At 46.6% G+C, this 20123-nt stretch overlaps 1 protein-coding gene across 3 annotated transcripts in view; it reads left to right on the forward strand.

Annotated features, from left to right (window-relative positions):
- Nucleotides 1-1977: 1977 nt before the first annotated feature.
- Nucleotides 1978-20123, forward strand: part of STXBP5L (syntaxin binding protein 5L) — a 208141-nt gene continuing 189995 nt past the window's right edge. Inside the window, exons 1-2 of one of the 3 annotated variants that reach the window (XM_066599261.1) lie at nucleotides 1978-2838; nucleotides 2885-4412. In XM_066599261.1, the coding sequence (XP_066455358.1) occupies nucleotides 4230-4412 (183 nt within the window). In that variant the 5' untranslated portion in view covers nucleotides 1978-2838; nucleotides 2885-4229. Of the gene's footprint in view, nucleotides 4413-20123 lie in introns of all 3 variants that reach the window. The other 2 variants (XM_066599260.1, XM_066599262.1) reach the window with 2 other exon arrangements.

Raw genomic sequence — 20123 nt, forward strand, 5'->3', positions numbered from 1 at the left:
CAGACCCTCCTCCCCTCACTAAGTACCTCTACTTTATACTTTGCATCACCTTATGAGCGCAGGTTCTTTTATACTAAATACCCTTGTTCTTCATTTTCCAAAATTCCATAGATGGATTTTCCCTGCTCTCTCGTGATTTATGGATGCTCTTTGGGCATAAGAAGTGTTGCATATTTTCTGGCCTACCAGGACTACAGATGTGGCAGCTACCCCTCCCCCAGGTTAGCTGTCTACACCAGGTGAGTCCTTCCTGCACCTTCAGTGTTTATTTTTTATGTCCCTCTGATTAGTCCTTTGTTTCTCCTGACAGCATAAAGGACATCTGATGTCTGGAACCACCCTGGACAGAAGGGTAAGGAAGCAGGGGCCCGCAGAACATACGAACAGGGGGATCAGGTGTCCAGACCATCTGCAAGGAGAGTGTGGGAGAACAAACTAGCCTTACAGCATGCATGACTCCAAACACCTGAGGCCTCCTGGGCCAGCTGCAGAGAAGCCTCAGGCAGCACCACTCTGAGTTAGGCTGCCTGTCCACGGGCGTAGCGATATCCCGTGGCTGATATACGCCGCAGGGGAGAGCTGACAGCTCTCCGCACTGAGCCTATCTAACAGATAGGCTCACCGCAGAGAATCGCGGCATGCTGCTATTTAGATCCCGCGAGCGGAGAATCGCTATGATTGTCCGCTCAAGGACGCCAGCCCTGCGCTTTCCATAGCAGTGCTATGGAAAGCTTCAGACAGGGTGATTCGCCTCTGGACAGGAGCCATTCCAAAACTCCTTTGCGACTTCTAATATTCTTATAATTTACAGCAGAGATTATATCATTTGATATCTAATATTACTGCATATGCTCCTTTATACTTTTGCTAGCCTTCTACTAGCCACATAAAGACCCAATGTCTACGGGCGGATTTGATTTGCGGCATTTGCATGCGGCACCCACAAATCAAGCCGCCCATAGAGAAACATAGGTGTCTGCAAATTAAATAAAGCATGCAGATTTGATTTGCGGTGCTTTGGTCCGGAAAGAAACGCAACACGCTCCACTTCAGTGCGGATCCTGCACGGACGTCTTCCATTAAAGTCAATAGAAGACGCCCGATTCGCGGCCTGTCTGCTATTCAATTGCGGACGGGCCGCAGATTCCGCGGGAGAGCGGGAAATTTAAAAAAAAACTGTGCTGCACATGTCCGACGGTGAGCCGTGCGGACCATCCGCAGTACAGAAAACTCGGAAGTACAGAGATCAGCGTGGACAGCACCATCTGCCCACACAGGTATGCAGGGTCCTCGGCTGCGGGCAGGGTGAGATTCCGCTGCGGGCTCCCGTGGACATGAGGCCGAAGGATTTATCCAGATCTAACAATAGTTCTGAATTTATCTGCTAATTTAGCACTTATTGGGAAAGGCTTCTATATCATGAAACATTATGAACTGTCCACCCCCCAAATAATGCCAACCAGCATCCCAGTCTCCACAGAGCGCTACAGTCTACAGCGCGATAAATATCCTTATATATCACTGTCCGACCACACCCCTCGTGTAATGCATGGACGTCCGTTCCTTATTCGCTGGCTGAGCTTTCAATCATGATACATCGGACCAATCATTGGCAGTCAAACGTTAGGCGTCGTTTTCTGGAGAAATAAACACCGCCCACCTTTGCTGCAGCTAACGGAGCGCTGTATGGGCGTGGTTATCTTACTGCCCCAGGCATATCTATATTCTAATTGGCCAGTGACAAGTGGGCGTCGAATCACTGCGAACAACCGAACGACGTGATTGGATAGGAGAGTACGTTGGGGACGAGGCACATGGAGTCACATGTGGGGGCGTGTCCTAAGTGGTGTGAGGTGGAGCGAACGTCTGTGGGTTCTGAATTATTTATGTCCGTGACGCGGCCCGCCTTTTTCCCGCCCTCCAGTCCCCGCCCATTCTCCTCAGCACCACGGACAGCGGTGGTGACAGCCGAGGCTACTGAACGGGCTTCAGCGGCGGCCGCACCTGCTTAGCTCCAGTCCAGAGACCCGGAGAGAGCTAGCGAGGAGGTCGAGGCCGCTGGCTGCGGACCGTAGCTCACCACTGGCCGCTTCTCCTCACGTCTCCCCGCCGCAGCCTCTCTGCTAGCTCCATCCCTCATCTCCTGTCATTCTCCTCAGCTGCAGCCGAGTCTGGCGTGTAAATCATCGCGGTCCTTGGGCTCGGAGCGCCCGGCAGGGAGGTAGCTGCGCTCTGGGTGAGGAGGAGGCAGGTGCTGAACCTGTGGAGGGAGCCGAAGCCTCGTCCTGTCTGCAGGAGCCGGGGAGGAGACTCGGGGCAGGAGTGGATGCCGGACCCCTGTGGAGGAGGCTGGGGGATCCGCTCCTGATGTGGGGATCCGGGGACCTGCTGCGGTCTAGATTGGGGGATCTGTTACAAAGTCTAGTGGATCTAGTATAGATTTAGAGATCCAGTTTGTTAGACAGCAGATTGGGGATCTAATATAAATCGAGAAATTTGATCTATTGCACAGTAGATTGGGGATCCAGCACAGACGGAGATATGGTCAATTACAGAGCAGGTCGGGAACTAGTATAGAGGGAGAGATCTGGTCTGTTATGCAGTAGATCACGGATTTAGGGGGATCTGATTTATTACATATTTGGGATTCTAGTTTAAGGGATATTATAAATTAAAAGACCTGGTCTGTTACATTGGGGGATCTGGTATAAATTGAGAGGTCTAGTATATTTTGAGAGATTTGATTTAATCTATAGTAGATTGAGGATCTAGTCTGGATTGAGAGATTAAGTCTGTTACACAGTACATTTTAGGATCTTGTATAGATCGAGAGATCTGGTCTAATATAGAGTAGACGTGGATCTAGTATAGTCTGAGTGATCAGGGCTGTTACGCAGTACGTTGGGGGTTTGGTATAGATTGATATATCCGATCTGTTGCACAGTACATTGGAGGATCTAGATTGAGAGATCTATTCTAATATAAAGTAGATTGGGGTCGTTTATAGATTGAATAATCTGGTGTGTTGCACGGTATATTGTGGGATCTAGTATAGATTAAGAGATCTGTTCTAATATAGAGTAGATTGGGAAGGTGTATAGATCGAAAGATCAGGTCGGTTTACCTTGGGGATTTAGTATTTTATAAATTGAGAGATTTGGTCCAATGTAGAGTACATTGAGGGATCTGATATAGACTGAGAGATCTGGTCTATTCTAGAGCAGATTGTGGGATCTGATCAAGTGAAGAGTGAGAGATCTGGTTTATTCTAAAGTAGTTTAAACAATCTGGAGAGATCTAATCTAGCATAGACTGGAAAATCTGGTCTGTTCTAAAGCAAAACAGGGACCCGGGTTTTATTTATAAATTGTGGGATCTAGTTTGCTGTAGAGGAGATCCTATTTATTACACAGTGCGTTGAGGTATTTGGCCTAACCATTTTGGCTAAAGGATCTGGCATAATAAAAAAAAAAAAAGTGAGTGATCTGGTTGTATAGAGCAAGATATTGAGGGATCTGGTTGTCTGTAGAGGAGTCTGAAGCTCCTGATTGTCTATAGAGGTGGGAGGCCGGGGATCTGGTTGTCTGATCCTGCTATTGCCTGATGCTGGATACTGGTGGAGTAGACTTATCAGGTCACATGTAGGCCGTAGATTCCTAACAGGAAGCCATAGTCCAGAGCAGAAGAGCTGATAGGAAGAATATATAAGGGAGTCTTTCTAGTTAACGGTGCTGGACGTTGATCTCTTATGGTCCTGCATTTTGCCTTGTGTGACAGGCATATAGGACATGTGTAGGGACTGACAGTAGGGAGTATCAGACTGGTTCTGCTGCAGGACATGTGTTACGGCTCGTGGACTGGGTGGATATCAGAAGATGAATTAGCTGTATTTGGGGATTTCTCTATGGACTTTGGCTGGGACCTCCAATAGAGAAGAGCGACGCCAGTACTGAGGTCACGGGATGTCGTTATAGTAAATTTCCCTCTTTGGGCTTTGCTACGGAGGATTTATCATCCCAGCTCCGGATCATCGCAACTTCACTACTGGACAATTTATTTCCATATTTTCTATTGCCCTGGACTCCATAATGTCCTGTTATAATCGCACCTAGTCGTTTATAAGCATTGCTCTTCGTGCCTTCCGAAATCACCTGGAACTGACACCATTTATTTGGGGGATGAACTTTGGGGATCTCTGTACTCCCCTGACCTCCTAGAGGTGATTGAGGATGAAGACTATCCGGAAGGTTTTGGATGGCTTAACTGCTTCAACGCCAGTTGGAGCCGGAGTCGGTGGTGGAACAGGTGGTGGCTGTTCGGTTTATCCATCCGGGCAGCCGGGAGCTGTGCTGTCTCCTCGAGAATCGGAGATCCAGGAGAGCCTTACCTCCGAACAGTTCCAAGTGTGCAAGGTAATCTAACCTGCCCCGTGTATGACTAAACGCTGCAGAGCCGAGGGCCGCAGGTGGAGCAGGCTGTGTGGCTAATGCTTCTACCTCTGCAGAGACCTCCAAGGAAACAGCCATTGCTCATGGAAAGGGAAGTGTTGAGGTTATTGTCAGGGCAAATCTTCAGCCAAATGTAGATTTTACATTTTGGCTGGTGATCGCCTTAAATAATTCATCTTTATCAGATGCTGATGGGTTTTTGGCACGTGAGATCAGTAAAAAGAAAAAAATGATCATTTTCCCTTATTTATGTATTTATATGATTTGTTTTATTCTTGTACCTCTTCACCCCCCATGGGGCATTGGGCTCCGCTGTGAGGAGGGTCTGTGCTGCTGCCACCAGTGCAAACTTTATAGACTCGTCTCCAGTCTGACCAGGGCAGGGCACAGACTGGTGAAGAGTCAGACAGTAATGGCTTGCCTTGTGTCATCCGCCTGACGGATGGTCATCAGTTGGCACAGGATTACTGGCCGATGTTGTCAGTCTGGATATCTGCAGTTTTCTGTTGTCCGTCGTTGGTCCAGCTCATCCCGAGGAGGAAAGCACTGTCACTAATATGTTACAATATGGCAGATGGTGGAGCTTTGGTGTAAGAGAATTACAGATGTAGCATTCATTAACATGAGAACTGGATTTACAGCATTTTGATAAAGTATTTAGAACATGTTAAAGTTTGCTACATTGTATAATAGATACTCCTTAGTAACAGACCGCATGCGGTGACCGTGTCAGCCCGCCCTGCTTTGGTGTCAGACAGTTTTGCTCCATTGTTAATGCATAGCATTGTAATGTCAGTCTGTTCTGCTCCATTATCAACCCATGCTGTTATGTCAGTCCGTCCTGCTCCTGTGTCACCTGTACTACGCTATTAACAATCCATGCTGTTATAATAGCAGTCGTCCTGCTCCATTATCAATCCATGCTGTTATAATGTCAGGCTGCACTGCTCTAGTTTCATCCATACTGCTCCATGATCACCTATGCTGTTATAATGTTAGGCCCTCCTGCTCCAGTGTCACCCGTACCGCTCATTTATCAACGTATGCTGTTATAATGTAAATCGGTCCCGCTCCATTATCAAGCCATGCTGTTATAATGTCAGGCTGTCCGGCTCCAGTGTCACCCATACTGCTCCATTACCACCTATGCTGTTATAATGTTAGTCCCTCCTGCTCCAGTGTCACCTGATTGCTCTATCAACCCATACTGTAATGTCAGTCCATCCTGCTGCAATGTCACCTCTCCTGCTCTATTATCAGCCCATGCTGTTATATTGGCATTCGGTCCGGCTCCAATGTCGCCTGTACTGCACTATTATCAACCCATGCTGTTATAATGTATGGCTGTCCTGCTCCAGTGTCATCCATACTGCTCCATTACCACCTATGCAGTTATAACGTCCATCCGTCCAGCTCCAGTGTCACCCGTACTTCTCCATTATCAACCCATAGTGTTATAATGTCCATCTGTCTAGTTCCAGTGTCACCTGTACTGCACTATAACCGTATCAACCCTCAACCCATAGTGTTATAATGGCAGTCCGTCCTGCTCCAGTGTCACCTGTGCTGTTATGTCAATCCGTCCAGCTCCAGTGTCATCCATACTGCCCCATTATGAATCTATGCAGTTATAATGTCACCCTACTTTGCTCCATTACCAACCAGTACTGTTATGTCTGTCCGTCCAGCGTCACCCTTACTGCTCTGTTATCAACCTATAGTGTTTTGTCAGTCCATCCTACTCCAGCAACGTCTTTACTGCTCCATTATCAACCCATACCGTTATAATGGCAGTCCATCCAGCTCCAGTGTCACCTGTACTCCTCCAACATCAAACCGTACTGCTATAATGCCAGTCTGACCGGCTCCATTATCAACCCATGCTGTTATAATGTCAGTCCGTCCTGCTCCCGTATCACTTATACTGCTCCATTATCAACCCATACTGCGATAATAATGCCAGTCCGTGGTGCGCCTGTGGTGCCCCTCAGTCCGTGGTGCGCCTGTGGTGCCCCTCAGTCCGTGGTGCGCCTGTGGTGCCCCTCAGTCCGTGGTGCGCCTGTGGTGCCCCTCAGTCCGTGGTGCGCCTGTGGCGCCCCTCAGTCCGTGGTGCGCCTGTGGCGCCCATCCTGCTCCTTGTCAGCCTGTCCTGTTATAACATCGGCTCGTGCTACTGGGCAGGATTCATACTGCTCTTAAGGCCTCCATTCAGACTTCCATTATCCTGTTATTGGAGCAGCAAACCTGGGATGATGCCTCCTATGACAGAACCGAACAAACCTTAAGGGCATGTTCACATGGCGGAACTTGCCGTCTCTTTCTGCCTTGGTTTTTGCCGCAGATCCACACTTGGATTTAGCCCTTTCAGTGGGCAAAATCTGCGTGCGGAATTCTGACACCAAAAATCACGTTTCCGCATTAAATGACGTCCCTTCTGGATGCGGAAACGAGCAGAATTACTGTGGAATTCTGACAAGGATTTGCCTGATCACAGGGCTAAATCTGACTGCGGACCCGTGGCAAAAAACATGGTAGGAAGCCATGGCTTATAGAGGTGGTATTCATGCTGTGAATTCTGTGTGACTGAAGCTACAAGGGCGTCTGTCGGGGTTTCCTATGTTGTGACATCATCCCGGACGAAGCTGTGCAGCATGCTGCGCTGTATTGTGCGGGATGTTTGGATGAGCCTCCGCAAATGGAGCCTCCGACACAGTTGTGAAGCTATTATCAGCCGTCCTCTTACAGCTTCCAGCCTGTTCCTGTACATTATAAATCCTGGTGCTGCAAATCTGAGCAAAAAACCTGCTTTCCCTTTAAGTCCCAAGTTGTGTAAGCAGCAGCGGAGGCCGCGGGCGCAGCAAACACCCCGCCAGAAGAGGCTACTGTTTGTTCTTGCTGCATTACACAAACATACCTGCGTTCCTAGTCGGGGGGGGGGTGGGGGGCTGCGTACAGTGCGACCGGTCACAGGAATGGTGGCATGTGGTCCTCATATACCACCAAAATGAGATTTTCTACTTCTGGGCAAAAATATTCTGCATGAATGAAGTAACATTCTAATTGTTTCCTAATGTACTTGTATATGTAGCGGCGGCTCCGGGCCTAATGAAGCTGCATCATTACATGGGAAGAAGTTCTGCAACTTTCTTTACACTTTTTGTCTTAAAATTTCTCACCTCTTTATATATCTTCGCTTGTTCTCATTCAAAGTCAAAACTTTTGTTTACACACGGGGGGGTTGGAAGCTCGCAGCGCTAATCTTTGCACAAGAACAGCAAACATCCCGCTCCGCTGTTACCTGCACTCCTATGTTGTAACAACCCTTAGGCCGCTCTCATACATGCGTGCAGAAAACGCTACTCGAAATTGTGGAGTTTTACCGTGGTTTCGAGCGGTGTTTTTGAACGCATGGTACAGCGTTGGACAGCGCTTTTTAACGCACCGCATCATTGTGATGGGTGATGAAGTGCGTTAAACACGAAAACGCAGTAAAATAGAACAGACAGCGCTCGAAAATCACAGCATTAGTAATGCCACGTTCAAGCGCGGGTCAGCGAGGCCCCATTGAAATCAGTGGGAGCGTTGCACCGCACTAACCACGATACAACGCCGCCATTGATTTCAATGGGGCCTCGCAGAATAGCGCTCAGATGCGGCGTTTGTAACGCCATAATTCTGGAGCGCTGTCTGTTCCATTTTTCAGTGTTTTTGCATTTTTAATGCACCCCATTACCCATCACAATGATGGGGTGCGTTAAAGAGCGCTGTCAAACGCGGTACTATGCGTTCAAAAACACTGTTCAAAATTACGGTAAAAACTGCAGCGGTTTGTGTGAGAGTGGACTCAGGCCGGGTTCACACGGGCGATTGTTTATCGCGTATTACTCATGCGCTGTACGCCCGTGTGATATGCGGTAACTCATAGGCAATCAATTACATGGTCTTACGCAGTACCGATCACAGTAGTGTGTTGGAATTGCGTAATACACGAGTGGAAAGATGAACGAAGCATGTTTGATTTTGCCATGTATATACATGAGATGAAGCCCATTGTTCTCAATGACATTGCGTACGGGAGGCGTGGAAAATATAACCAACAAAAACCCCAGGCGTATGCGCATGACCGCCTGCGTGAGGTACGCTCTCATGCGCCATACGCAGCAGTACACCAGGGGGGCGTCGGGATTCACAGCAGTAAATATGGGACCCCCACAGCATTTCACGTTTACGACCGCGTGAGCCTGAACTTAGAATGTATTGACACGGGCGAGCGCAATGTTGTTCCAAGAAACCCAGACCAATATGGTGCTTGCGAGTGCGATGTGTTTTGCAAGAACAGCGCATCGCTTTACATGCGAGTGAAAGAAATTGCATATTGCACTAGTACTTAGAATGGTAAAAATCGTCCTCGCATGCCAAGTGCGATTGGTTTTGTGCCAACTATAGGAAATAATGGGTGATATCACCCAAAAATAGGACTATTTTTCCACAGCAGTTCTATTTCCTTGCGAGTTTTGTGCATCTCGCACCGCAAAAAATGCGCATGTTAAAGTTGCCAGTGTAAATACAGCCTTGGGGCTCATTCACATGGGCGTATATACGCTCCATATTCGTGTATTTTTTTTCACGTGTAATAGAGTGCCGCGTCCTCATTGATATGCATTGGGATATAAAGACCTGCGGTTTTCATGCACGTAAATCATAGCGAGTCCTATTTGGTCTATATTACAGGCCTAAACAGCTCATTGAAGCCAATCGGATTGCGTAAATATGCAGTAAATACACATGAACTCAATAATCCGGCTCGCTTTTTTTTTTTCTCATGCGTGAAAAACGTTGTTTATACGCACAGAAAAAACACAAGTTGCGCCAGAACGGGCAGGGTTACGGTCCGTGAACGGGCAGGGTTGCGGTCCGTGAACGGGCAGGGTTGCGGTCCGTGAACGGGCAGGGTTGCGGTCCGTGAACGGGCAGGGTTGCGGTCCGTGAACGGGCAGGGTTGCGGTCCGTGAACGGGCAGGGTTGCGGTCCGTGAACGGGCAGGGTTGCGGTCCGTGAACGGGCAGGGTTGCGGTCCGTGAACGGGCAGGGTTGCGGTCCGTGAACATGCTGTGTATTCCCAGACTGCAGACGCCCCCAGTGCTGTGAGCGGGCCCTCTGCTCTATAAGCAGCACGAGGTCAGGGCAAGCTTTGGGCCCCTGGATGTAAATAAGAAGGGCTCCATCACTGCCCAGAAGCACAGATCTTGAATATTGTGTGGGGCTGACAAAGTAGCAGGGGGCTGAGGAACGTTTCGTCTCATTTACACAAGGCTGAAGAATCCATTAAAGTCCATTTAAAGGGGCTCTTCCATTGGAGTCTGCACTGTGGATGTTTTAGTACCTGGGATTTGTTTGAAGTTAAAGGGGTTTTCAGGGCAAATCCTACTGATGACCTATACTCAGGATAGTCTACCGTTTGGGAAAGGGTCTCATGCGGTGGACCCCACCCGATTTAACTAGTGATGAACTATCCTGAGGATCGGTCATCAATATTATTAGAAAACCTTTAATGTCCCATGCATGAGGACAGACAGGACTAGTAAACCTTGCATGCCCCACATAAAAACAAACCAAGACCCTCTCACTACTGAAGACCCTAAAATCAGCATCCTCTCCGGATTCGTCATCCCTGGTTGTTGTTGCATCATTTCAGCTTCTTTTTAAGTCCCATTTAGACACAACGATTATCGCTCAAAATCCGTCTTTTGAGCGATAATCGTTGTCTAACTGTACTGACATTGTGCAGTTTTTCGTTAAGCCGTCACTCAACATTGTCTTTCAGCATGCTGACAATGAGCCTTTTCAGGGATTCACAGCGGGATACAGCTGATACTATTGTTTTGAGCAATAATCGTTGCGTGTAAATGGGCCTTAAGGTTGTAATCAGATAATTGTCTTCTGTTCAGCTCTGGTGGTGTTAATTGTGAAATTATGAGTGACTGTCTGCAGTTAGGTGGGTCTCACAAACGGAATTGAATTGCGGATTCCGTAATCGCCGTCCGCACGGACGATACGCGGTAATATGCAACCAATGAAAGGCTACAGCGTCAAGTTCTTGAAGTCCTGGCATCATGGCACTCAGGGTGTGAGTGCTGATGCCAGGAAAATAAGAGGTGCAGCGGAGCCGCTCATTGGCTGCAGCAGTCACGTGACTTCCTTTGGCATCACATGTCACAACAATCACTGGGACAGCAGTGAGCTGCAGCGCTGCACCTTGCGGCCATGGGGGTGGGAGTATATTGTTCTTTTAATGCAGGCCTTTAACAATGAAGCTGCTTGATGAAGGTTGCTATACATTAATCAGGATGTATGAATGTATTCGTGAAAGACCTGATGTATACAGCAGCCTATATCTCATATGACAGACTAGGATCTGATGTATACAGCAGTCTATATCTCCTATGACAGACTAGGATCTGATGTATACAGCAGCCTATATCTCCTATGACAGACTAGGATCTGATGTATACAGCAGCCTATATCTCCTATGACCGACTCGGATCTGATGTATACAGCAGCCTATATCTCATATGACCGACTCGGATCTGATGTATACAGCAGCCTATATCTCATATGACAGACTCAGATCTGATGTATACAGCAGCCTATAGCTCAGATATGACAGACTCAGACTTGAAGTCTATCTCATATATAACAGACCTGGTATACGCTGCACTTAATACCTACCTGAGATTTAACATAAACCTTCATAGTTCTGAATCACACCAGTTATCTTGCCCATGTCGCCCCTGCTGGCGTGGTGTAGAACGATGGGCACAGCCCCGTACTGACCAATCACATGTATGGTAGATTATAATGTTCTCATTCCATTGATATTGATGTCCCAGTATATGGAGATAGTTTTCTTAATGATCTTGCTTAGGTCATTGTGGGAATGCAGCTGCCTGACGAGGCTCTCCGGAGACTTTGCATCCCACAGGATTATACCTTTTATTTATCTTTACTGCTAAAATAGAAAGCTGGAGGTGGAATCAGATAACCTACAGGATGTGCAGCTGACAACCCCCATTAACACTGACTCATCTCAGGAAACACAATAAAAAGGAGCATAAATGGGAAGAGGGTAGCACTATAGATAACAGATCTGGAAATGTTCAGAAAGTTCTAAAACAAATCTGCTAGAAGTAGTGCAATAAACATGGAGGAGGCGCAGCTGTAGTTTCACTGGGTGCATGAGAGTGCGTGCTGTGAGAGGGGAGGGAGGGGGAGCAGAAGTGAGGAGACAGCACAATCTGAAATGTGGGCATCAGGATGTGTCTACCCACCCAGAACGTTAGTGTACCATGGGTAGCAGACAGCGCACATGGGGCCATATCACATACATATTTATATATCTACAGTTATGTATATCTACAATAAAAAAATCACTTTACATTGCAGTGCCCGGTTTGGTACTACAGGCAGAGGTCCTATTGAATTCAATGGGAGCTGTGCCTGTATTACCAAACCGGGCTGCTGCAATACAGACAGTGTTGTCTGTTTCAGCTTTTGTCCCCACTGAAATCAGGGCTGTACATCAGCTAACTGGCGAGGATCCCGGGTGGCGAGCCCCTGCCGATCAACTATTTATGACCTATCCCAAGAATAGGTCATCAATAGTAAATGTCCTAGAGTACCCCATTAAGGGTTGGCTAGTGGTGATGAGTTCTACTTTAATGAAAAGATTGTAGAAAGTTTTAACTTAGCAGATTACTTTTTTTTCTTTTTTAACAGGGGTACACTGTGCTTAATAGTTGCAACCGCAATTGTTGGCACCATACACTTGATGGGTACTATTGTACCTTGTCAACACCGGAAGTGGTGGGTGTTGACAAGGGTAAGGCTGTTTGACAGCCAGGTGATGCCCCCAGTCTGTGATTGGCTGCACGACTCGCTCCCCCTCAGGTCCTGCGACTCACCACTCCGCTATGGCACAAAGATATTTGCCGGCCCAGGGTGAGTGACAGGAGCCTATAGCGGTTAACCAGTAAATCACAGGCAGGGGCAGTGACAGGAGCTGGCAGGGAGTGAGTAAGAGGAGCCGGGAAGGCCAGTGACAGGCGGCAGGTAAGTGATAGGAGGCTAGCAGTGTGGGGATATAGTTATGCCTAGGATGGAGGGTTAGGGTTACATTATTGTCTCTCATATGGAAGCATTTACAGCTAATAAAAGCCTAACACTGAAACTAACCCTAACCCTCCGTCCCAGCCATAACTACATGCCCCATGCTGCTAGGACCTTCCTGCAGGCAACCAATCACCATCTTGTGGGCGTACACTGGGCTGATAGAGCCTTAACTACGTGCCCACCCATACTTGTGGTGGAGACCTAATACACCAGTACCCATTGATATTACTGAAAATCTTTAAAAGTGATTGCCAATTACAATTGAAACTTGCTAAACACTGTTAATAACAGGAATAATTTTCTGAGCAGGGACAGGGATCGTGAGATACTTCACAGGGCTACTGAAAGCTGGCTTGAACTCCAAGTGACTGCCTGATTTCACTTATTGTTTTGTGCGGCTGTAAGTCACTGGGAGACTCCCCTAGGTTGTCTCGAGTAGACGTTACGGGGGTTGCAGCAGTCAATCAATATAGGTAGGTCTTGCACCTTGTAGATCCTTGTGACTTCTAAACCCCTCCCTTTCACAGACTTGCCCAGCTACCCTCAGTGGCAATCATATAATGTGTAAAGGCCCATTTAGACACAATGATTATTACTCAAAATTCGCTCAAAGCCATCTTTTGAGTGATAACCGTTGCGTCTAAATGCATGGACATCGTGCAGTTCTTGTGCACGATTCGTTCCTCGCTCAATTCTAGTTTTCTAGAACTGAGCGATGACCTCTTATCAGCGGTGCAGGCTGTTATCACAGTTGGCAGCGCTGATAAGATTCTTTCAGCTCGTGTCCCGCTGGTAGATCACAGCGGGACATGAGCTATAAGCACGAAGAACAATGCAGCTGCTTGCTTATGCAAAACAGCTGTATTGTTCTCGTAGTGATCGCGGCGGTTTCCCGCTCCGCCTGTATAGCTCTTTATTAGCTAATTAGCTACTATCGACTATGCAAAAATGATCGCTCAAAACTGTCACTCACACTGTCGTTTGAGCGATCATCTTTCAGTGTAATGGGGCTTTAGTTATGCCGCAGTCGGAGCGCGGGCCTAAAGTCCTAGTTTGTAGAGAAGAGCTAGTCACTGCAGCTTGCATCAACAGTAACAGCCTCACAAGTATAGCAGTACTTCAGTCAGACTTTATCTTCACAGGTCAATGTTACCTTCACTTTGCCCACAGCTCTTCACACAGCCCTCTTTAACTTGTCACAAATAATTAGTAAGGGCCCATTCACATCTGTGTCGGATGTTCCCTTTGAAGCCTCCGGCGCAGAAGATCCCAGATGAAATAGCGCAGCAAGCTTCACTATTATGTCCATGAAAATGCTAGTCAAAATGCTGAAAGCCAGACGTATTCTAGTCAGAGGGGCCCATCCAGCACTGTTTGGCTACGGCATGTGTCAGATCTGGCGGTTCCAGTGTCAGAAGACGGAGCTGAACGGTGGAAATCAGTCCCACACAACCCAGGCATTATTTGCTTCCCACTGGCTTGAAGTAGCATTCTGCCCAAGCACTCTGTCAGCTTGACACCTGTGACCGGTACGGCTGCAGAACTTAAGATCCTCTGGACCGCTGTCCCAGCTTTAGGAAACCTTAAATGGGTATTATCACCTTTACACAGGAAAAGGGATAATTTACCGATCGGTGGGGGCCTGACAGCTGGGACCCCCACCGATACAGAGAAATTGCAGGTCCTAAAATCTTGACAGCGGTGGTCACTCCATCATGCCATTGATTTTAATGGGACCATGGGAGGGAACTGAATTCAAGTACTCTGCAATCTCCAGCAGGCCCACTGAAGTGAATGCATATGCACGGTCACTGCTGTCAAAAGTTCAGAATTTCTCTGGATCAGTGGGGGTCCCAGTGGTTGGATGCCCACCGATTGGCACGTTATACTCTTTACTGTGGATTACCTGACCAGATACGAATACTCCATTAAGCTCAGCTTCACCACAGGCACTCCCATGATGGGCAAGCCTCGGCCAACAATAGATTCTCCAGGCACCTTACATGGTCAACTGCAATGCCCTTCTGCTGACAAAATGCTGTGGTATATATAAACTCTTTTTTTCCCCCTCCTACCAGCTGTCATTGCTATCTGGCCATGTAGGATGGGGCCCGGGATGACGTCACAGCGTCCATCCAGGCTCATGTGAACCACACTCTGGCGCATGTTCACGCTCAGTGTCATCTCGGCACTGGATGCTGATATGTTTATATCACTGGTGGGTATATGGATTGATTGGCTGGCTGGGGTGTGTGTCTCCCAGCTGGCCAATCAGCATCTCTCTGTACATTTATTCTGGCTCCGCCTCATGGAAGACGCTGGTTATACTTCTAGTGTGTAGATATGTGGTCAAGGTGCCGGCCCTGTCCCACTCCATTATCAGATAAGTCTGTTCAGAGTAAGGATATATTGGGGTGTTGTGACATTTAACTCCTGACTATTTTGGTATTGTATTTCATCTAGTTCAGTGCGTTCTTGCTTCCATCTGTATTGTATTCTTTGTTGTTTTTTGTAACAAATATTATCCCTTTATCAAACTTGCGAAAGTTGGGGTCTCCCCAGGTTCCTGATGTGGGATTGCACTAATCCAGGTGAATGCTCCACTTTTAGGTAGTCTCATTGTGTTTGATGGGGTTAGATTTACCGTTTCCCAATTTTTTTTTTTTTTACTCTTTGTGTTCTTCACTTCAATATTGTGTGTATATCCGTAGGACAACAATTTATGTGCAATCCGGATGAGGTGTTCAGTCCAGCTTTGATGTAACGCCAGGGCTTCAGTGCCCCAATGCACATTCTTACGTCAGTGCCGGCCTCTACCTGGGCCTGTGATACAAGCTGTCAGCCAAGAACATAATCATTCTTACTGCCCGGATACCCTGACACAGCGATATACTACGGCTCGTCGGTCCACAGACATTGCAGGGCGCAACACGGTACAAGCCAGTATAACATGCAGACGTTAGATGTACAACATGGTTACATAAAGCAGCATCAGTGATCTGTGGGCAGCTCTGCTACATAAGGCAGGATGATACAAGTCTGCAGGACGTATCTGCACATTCAGCTGATATGTAGCGGCTCAGTTCATAGAATCCAAGCAACTTGTTGGGAGATGTCTTTGCTGAATCACCCAGACGAGTGCCTGCCATCTCCGTGCCCACTCCTCTGACGCGGTCACGGCACCGCTTCTAGTAATCTGTTGTATATTAGATTACGGAATAGGCCTAAAGATGGTACCATTATTATAAGCAGCCAATGTAGCAGAACCGCTCTTGAAAAAGGAACATGTGATACCAGTGTGAAGAAGCCAAAGCTTCATCCACATAGCACACAGAAAAATGGTGGTCTTCACATGCTGGTGGTAGACAGGTCTGAACCTTAGGCTCATGCACACGAGCGTAGGTGTTTTCATGCATTTTAAAGTAGAGAAGCCTATAGAAATACATACCAAAAAACCATCCACAGCATGCTGCATTTAGAAAAAAAAGCCACTGACCCAAACAAAGCAACAAAAATGCCCCAGAGAAAATGCATTGCATGTGGGGTGTTCTGTATGTCACGACAATGTAACATCTAGCAATCTATTTGTGGAATTCTGACACGGAAAATTATGTTTCCACGTCAAGAATTGACGTGTCAGAATTCCACATGTGGATTTTGCCCATTGAATTGGTGACATAAAGGCTCTGATCCGCAGCAGAAAGATGCAGATTTTGCAGTGATTTTTAGAGGCGAAATTCACGCTGAAAATTCCATGGTGAGTCTGGCGGTGTGAGCCGTCCCTGAGGGTATGTCCCATGTAGCGCAGGGGGTTCAACAGCAGAAAATCAGCACCAAAATCTGCATGAAATATGCGTGGAAAACCATGTCAATGTCAGCGCTATGAGCTACGTCCACACGGGCGAGCAAGTGTGTTTGCATGCCAATGCGAGGCGCTTTTCATTCAAAAATGCCTTGCATTGCTTTTGTGATATTGCGATCCTCGTGAGAGGATCACAAGTGTACCCCATTGATTTCAGTGGGAAACATTACACATTTGAGTGCACATCACGCGGAATGCCAGCGCCATGCAATGTCTTTTAAGGTCCCATTGAAAACAATGGGCGAGGCTTTCCACGGGAACGCCCAAATCTAGAGCGTGCTGTGATATTTATTCTTGCAGCATCGCTGTAAGGAAGAAAAAATATTCGCTCGTGTGAAGAAGTCCAGAGAATGGAATGCGTATTTGTGCGTCTCGCAACACACAAAATTGAAAGGATATGTTCACACGGCGGATTTCACCGTGGAGAAAGTCTATGTGAATTCTGCCTCTCACATCCACGCCAAAATCCGCCTCTTTTTGGGGTGGATTTTCACACTAATCCGCATGTGGAATTTGCCCGGTCATTGTACAGAATTCGTGTATGGAATTTTGACGTGGAAAATTCAATTTCTGTGCACTTTCGCATCAAGAAGTGACATGTCGCTGCTTTTTAGTTTCCACTTTGTATTTACATGGCAAATTTCACATGTGGATCTGCATGAAAAACTGTGTAAAAATTAACAAACAAAACTGTGGATTTTAGAGGTGAAGTTCTGCCATGTGAACACACTCAAAGGGTGAAATCTGTGGATCCACTTTACAGCAATGTCTGTATCCGCATCAATGGTGCAAATTTTGATGTGGATTTTCCATTACAGAAAATCCACACCATTTCTGCTATGCATGAAAATCCCACTAGGCTTCCTTCACGAAGGCAAACTGCTGACAATAGAACCCATTCATTTCAATGGACTCCTTCACATTCAGTGTTTTTGCGCGCACATTTCCCCGTCAGGTGAAAAAAATACATCATGTTCTATTTTTGTGTGCATTTTCATACCCATAGCACAGTACGAGTCTATGGGGGCGCACAAATGCTCATCCATGTCTGCATAAAATCGCATGCGTAACTGCATGATTTTGCGGTGTTAATTGATAACACCAGGGACTAATTAGGCTGCTTAGCTGTTTCAATAATGGCGCAGGTGTATCCTGTGCAGGTAGAATGCGCAGATATGTGTACGAAAGTATGTGATAGCGCTCCATTCACGGTGCAATTATGCAATGCTTTTGCGAGCATATACACTACCGTTCAAAAGTTTGGGGTCACCCAAACAATTTTGTGTTTTCCATGAAAAGTCCCACTTATTCACCACCATGCGTTGTGAAATGAATAGAAAATAGAGTCAAAACATTGACAAGGTTAGAAATAATGATTTGTATTTGAAATAACATTGTTTTTACATCAAACTTTGCTTTCGTCAAAGAATCCTCCTTTTGCAGCAATTACAGCATTGCACACCTTTGACATTCTAGCTGTTAATTTGTTGAGGTAAGCTTGTGAAATTGCACCCCACGCTTCTAGAAGCATCTCCCACAAGTTGGATTGGTTGGATGGGCACTTCTGGCGTACCATACGGTCAAGCTGCTCCCACAACAGCTCAGTGGGGTTCAGATCTGGTGACTGCGCTGGCCACTCCATTACCGATAGAATACCAGCTGCCTGCTTCTGCTGTAAATAGTTCTTGCACAATTTGGAGGTGTGTTTAGGGTCATTGTCCTGTTGTAGGATGAAATTGGTTCCAATCAAGCGCTATCCACTGGGTATGGCATGGCGTTGCAAAATGGAGTGATAGCCTTCCTTATTCAGAATCCCTTTTACCCTGTACAAATCTCCCACCTTACCAGCACCAAAGCAACCCCAGACCATCACATTACCTCCACCATGCTTAACAGATGGCGTCAGGCATTCTTCCAGCATCTTTTCATTTGTTCTGCGTCTCACAAACGTTCTTCTTTGTGATCCAAACACCTCAAACTTGGATTCATCCGTCCACAACACTTTTTTCCAGTCTTCCTCTGTCCAATGTCTGTGTTCTTTTGCCCATCTTAATCTTTTTCTTTTATTGGCCAGTCTCAGATATGGCTTTTTCTTTGCCACTCTGCCCTGAAGCCCAAAATCCCGCAGCCGCCTCTTCACTGTAGATGTTGACACTGGTGTTTTGCGGGTACTATTTAATGAAGATGCCAGTTGGGTACCTGTGAGGCGTCTGTTTCTCAAACTAGAGACTCTAATGTGCTTATCTTCTTGCTTAGTTGTGCAACGCGGCCTCCCACTTCTTTTTCTACTCTGGTTAGAGCCTGTTTGTGCTGTCCTCTGAAGGGAGTAGTACACACCGTTGTAGGAAATCTTCAATTTCTTAGCAATTTCTCGCATGGAATAGCCTTCATTTCTAAGAACAAGAATAGACTGTCGAGTTTCAGATGAAAGTTCTCTTTTTCTGGCCATTTTGAGCGTTTAATTGACCCCACAAATGTGATGCTCCAGAAACTCAATCTGCTCACAGGAAGGTCAGTTTTGTAGCTTCTGTAACGAGCTAGACTGTTTTCAGATGTGTGAACATGATTGCACAAGGGTTTTCTAATCATCAATTAGCCTTCTGAGCCAATGAGCAAACACATTGTACCATTAGAACACTGGAGTGATAGTTGCTGGAAATGGGCCTCTATTCACCTTTGTAGATATTGCACAAAAAAACAGGCATTTGCAGCTAGAATAGTCATTTACCACATTAGCAATGTATAGAGTGCATTTGTTTAAAGTTAGGACTAGTTTAAAGTTATCTTCATTGAAAAGTACAGTGCTTTTCCTTCAAAAATAAGGACATTTCAATGTGACCCCAAACTTTTGAACGGTAGTGTATACGCACATGATCGTCTGCAGGAGCCCTTAGTGGCGGAATTATGGACGGAATTACACTGCGGAACGCAGCTGCAGAATTCAATACCAAAATCCCTTGTCTTGCTGCAGGTTTTGATGCGGAATTGCAGGCAGGTCTTAAGTCATTTTCAATTCCACATCAGGTATCTTCAGGTATCCTGTGGATTTTGGTGTAGAATTTACTGCAGCTTGCGCTGCGTCATGCGACTTGTTACGTCCCATGTGAAACATCCCTGAGGCTAACTTCACACGGGCGAGCGCGGTATGGGGCCATGAATCACGCCCCCATATCGCACTCCCCGCCATTTGAATTCCCCTGCGAATGCACAAAAATCGTGGGAAAACAGTTGCGATTTTTTTTTTTTCCACAATTTTCTTGTGGCGATATCGCGATCGCCAGTGTGAAGGAGCCCTAATACTCACAATGTATAGCTGATTACCAGGCTGTGTATGGACTTGCCGGTTCAGCCTAGCAGTCTTTCGTAGATTGCAAGATTAGCGGCAGCTGCTTGCACCCTTAGGGCTTATTCACGCAAACACATTTGCCTTGCGTATTAGATGTGTAAAATGTGCGCGTGCAATATGCAGTGAATATAACCCATTGATTTCAGTGGCTTCGGTCACATCTCCATTTTTCGTGCGTGCATTTTGGTCACACAAAAAAAAACCCAAATCCTGTCCTATTGTCATGTGTATTGCGGACTGAACTAGCACATATATTAAACGTAATTAGATACTTTAACATACGCACAAAAACACAATG

This window comes from Eleutherodactylus coqui, chromosome 4, assembly GCF_035609145.1.
Source record: "Eleutherodactylus coqui strain aEleCoq1 chromosome 4, aEleCoq1.hap1, whole genome shotgun sequence".
Lineage (NCBI taxonomy): Eukaryota > Metazoa > Chordata > Amphibia > Anura > Eleutherodactylidae > Eleutherodactylus > Eleutherodactylus coqui.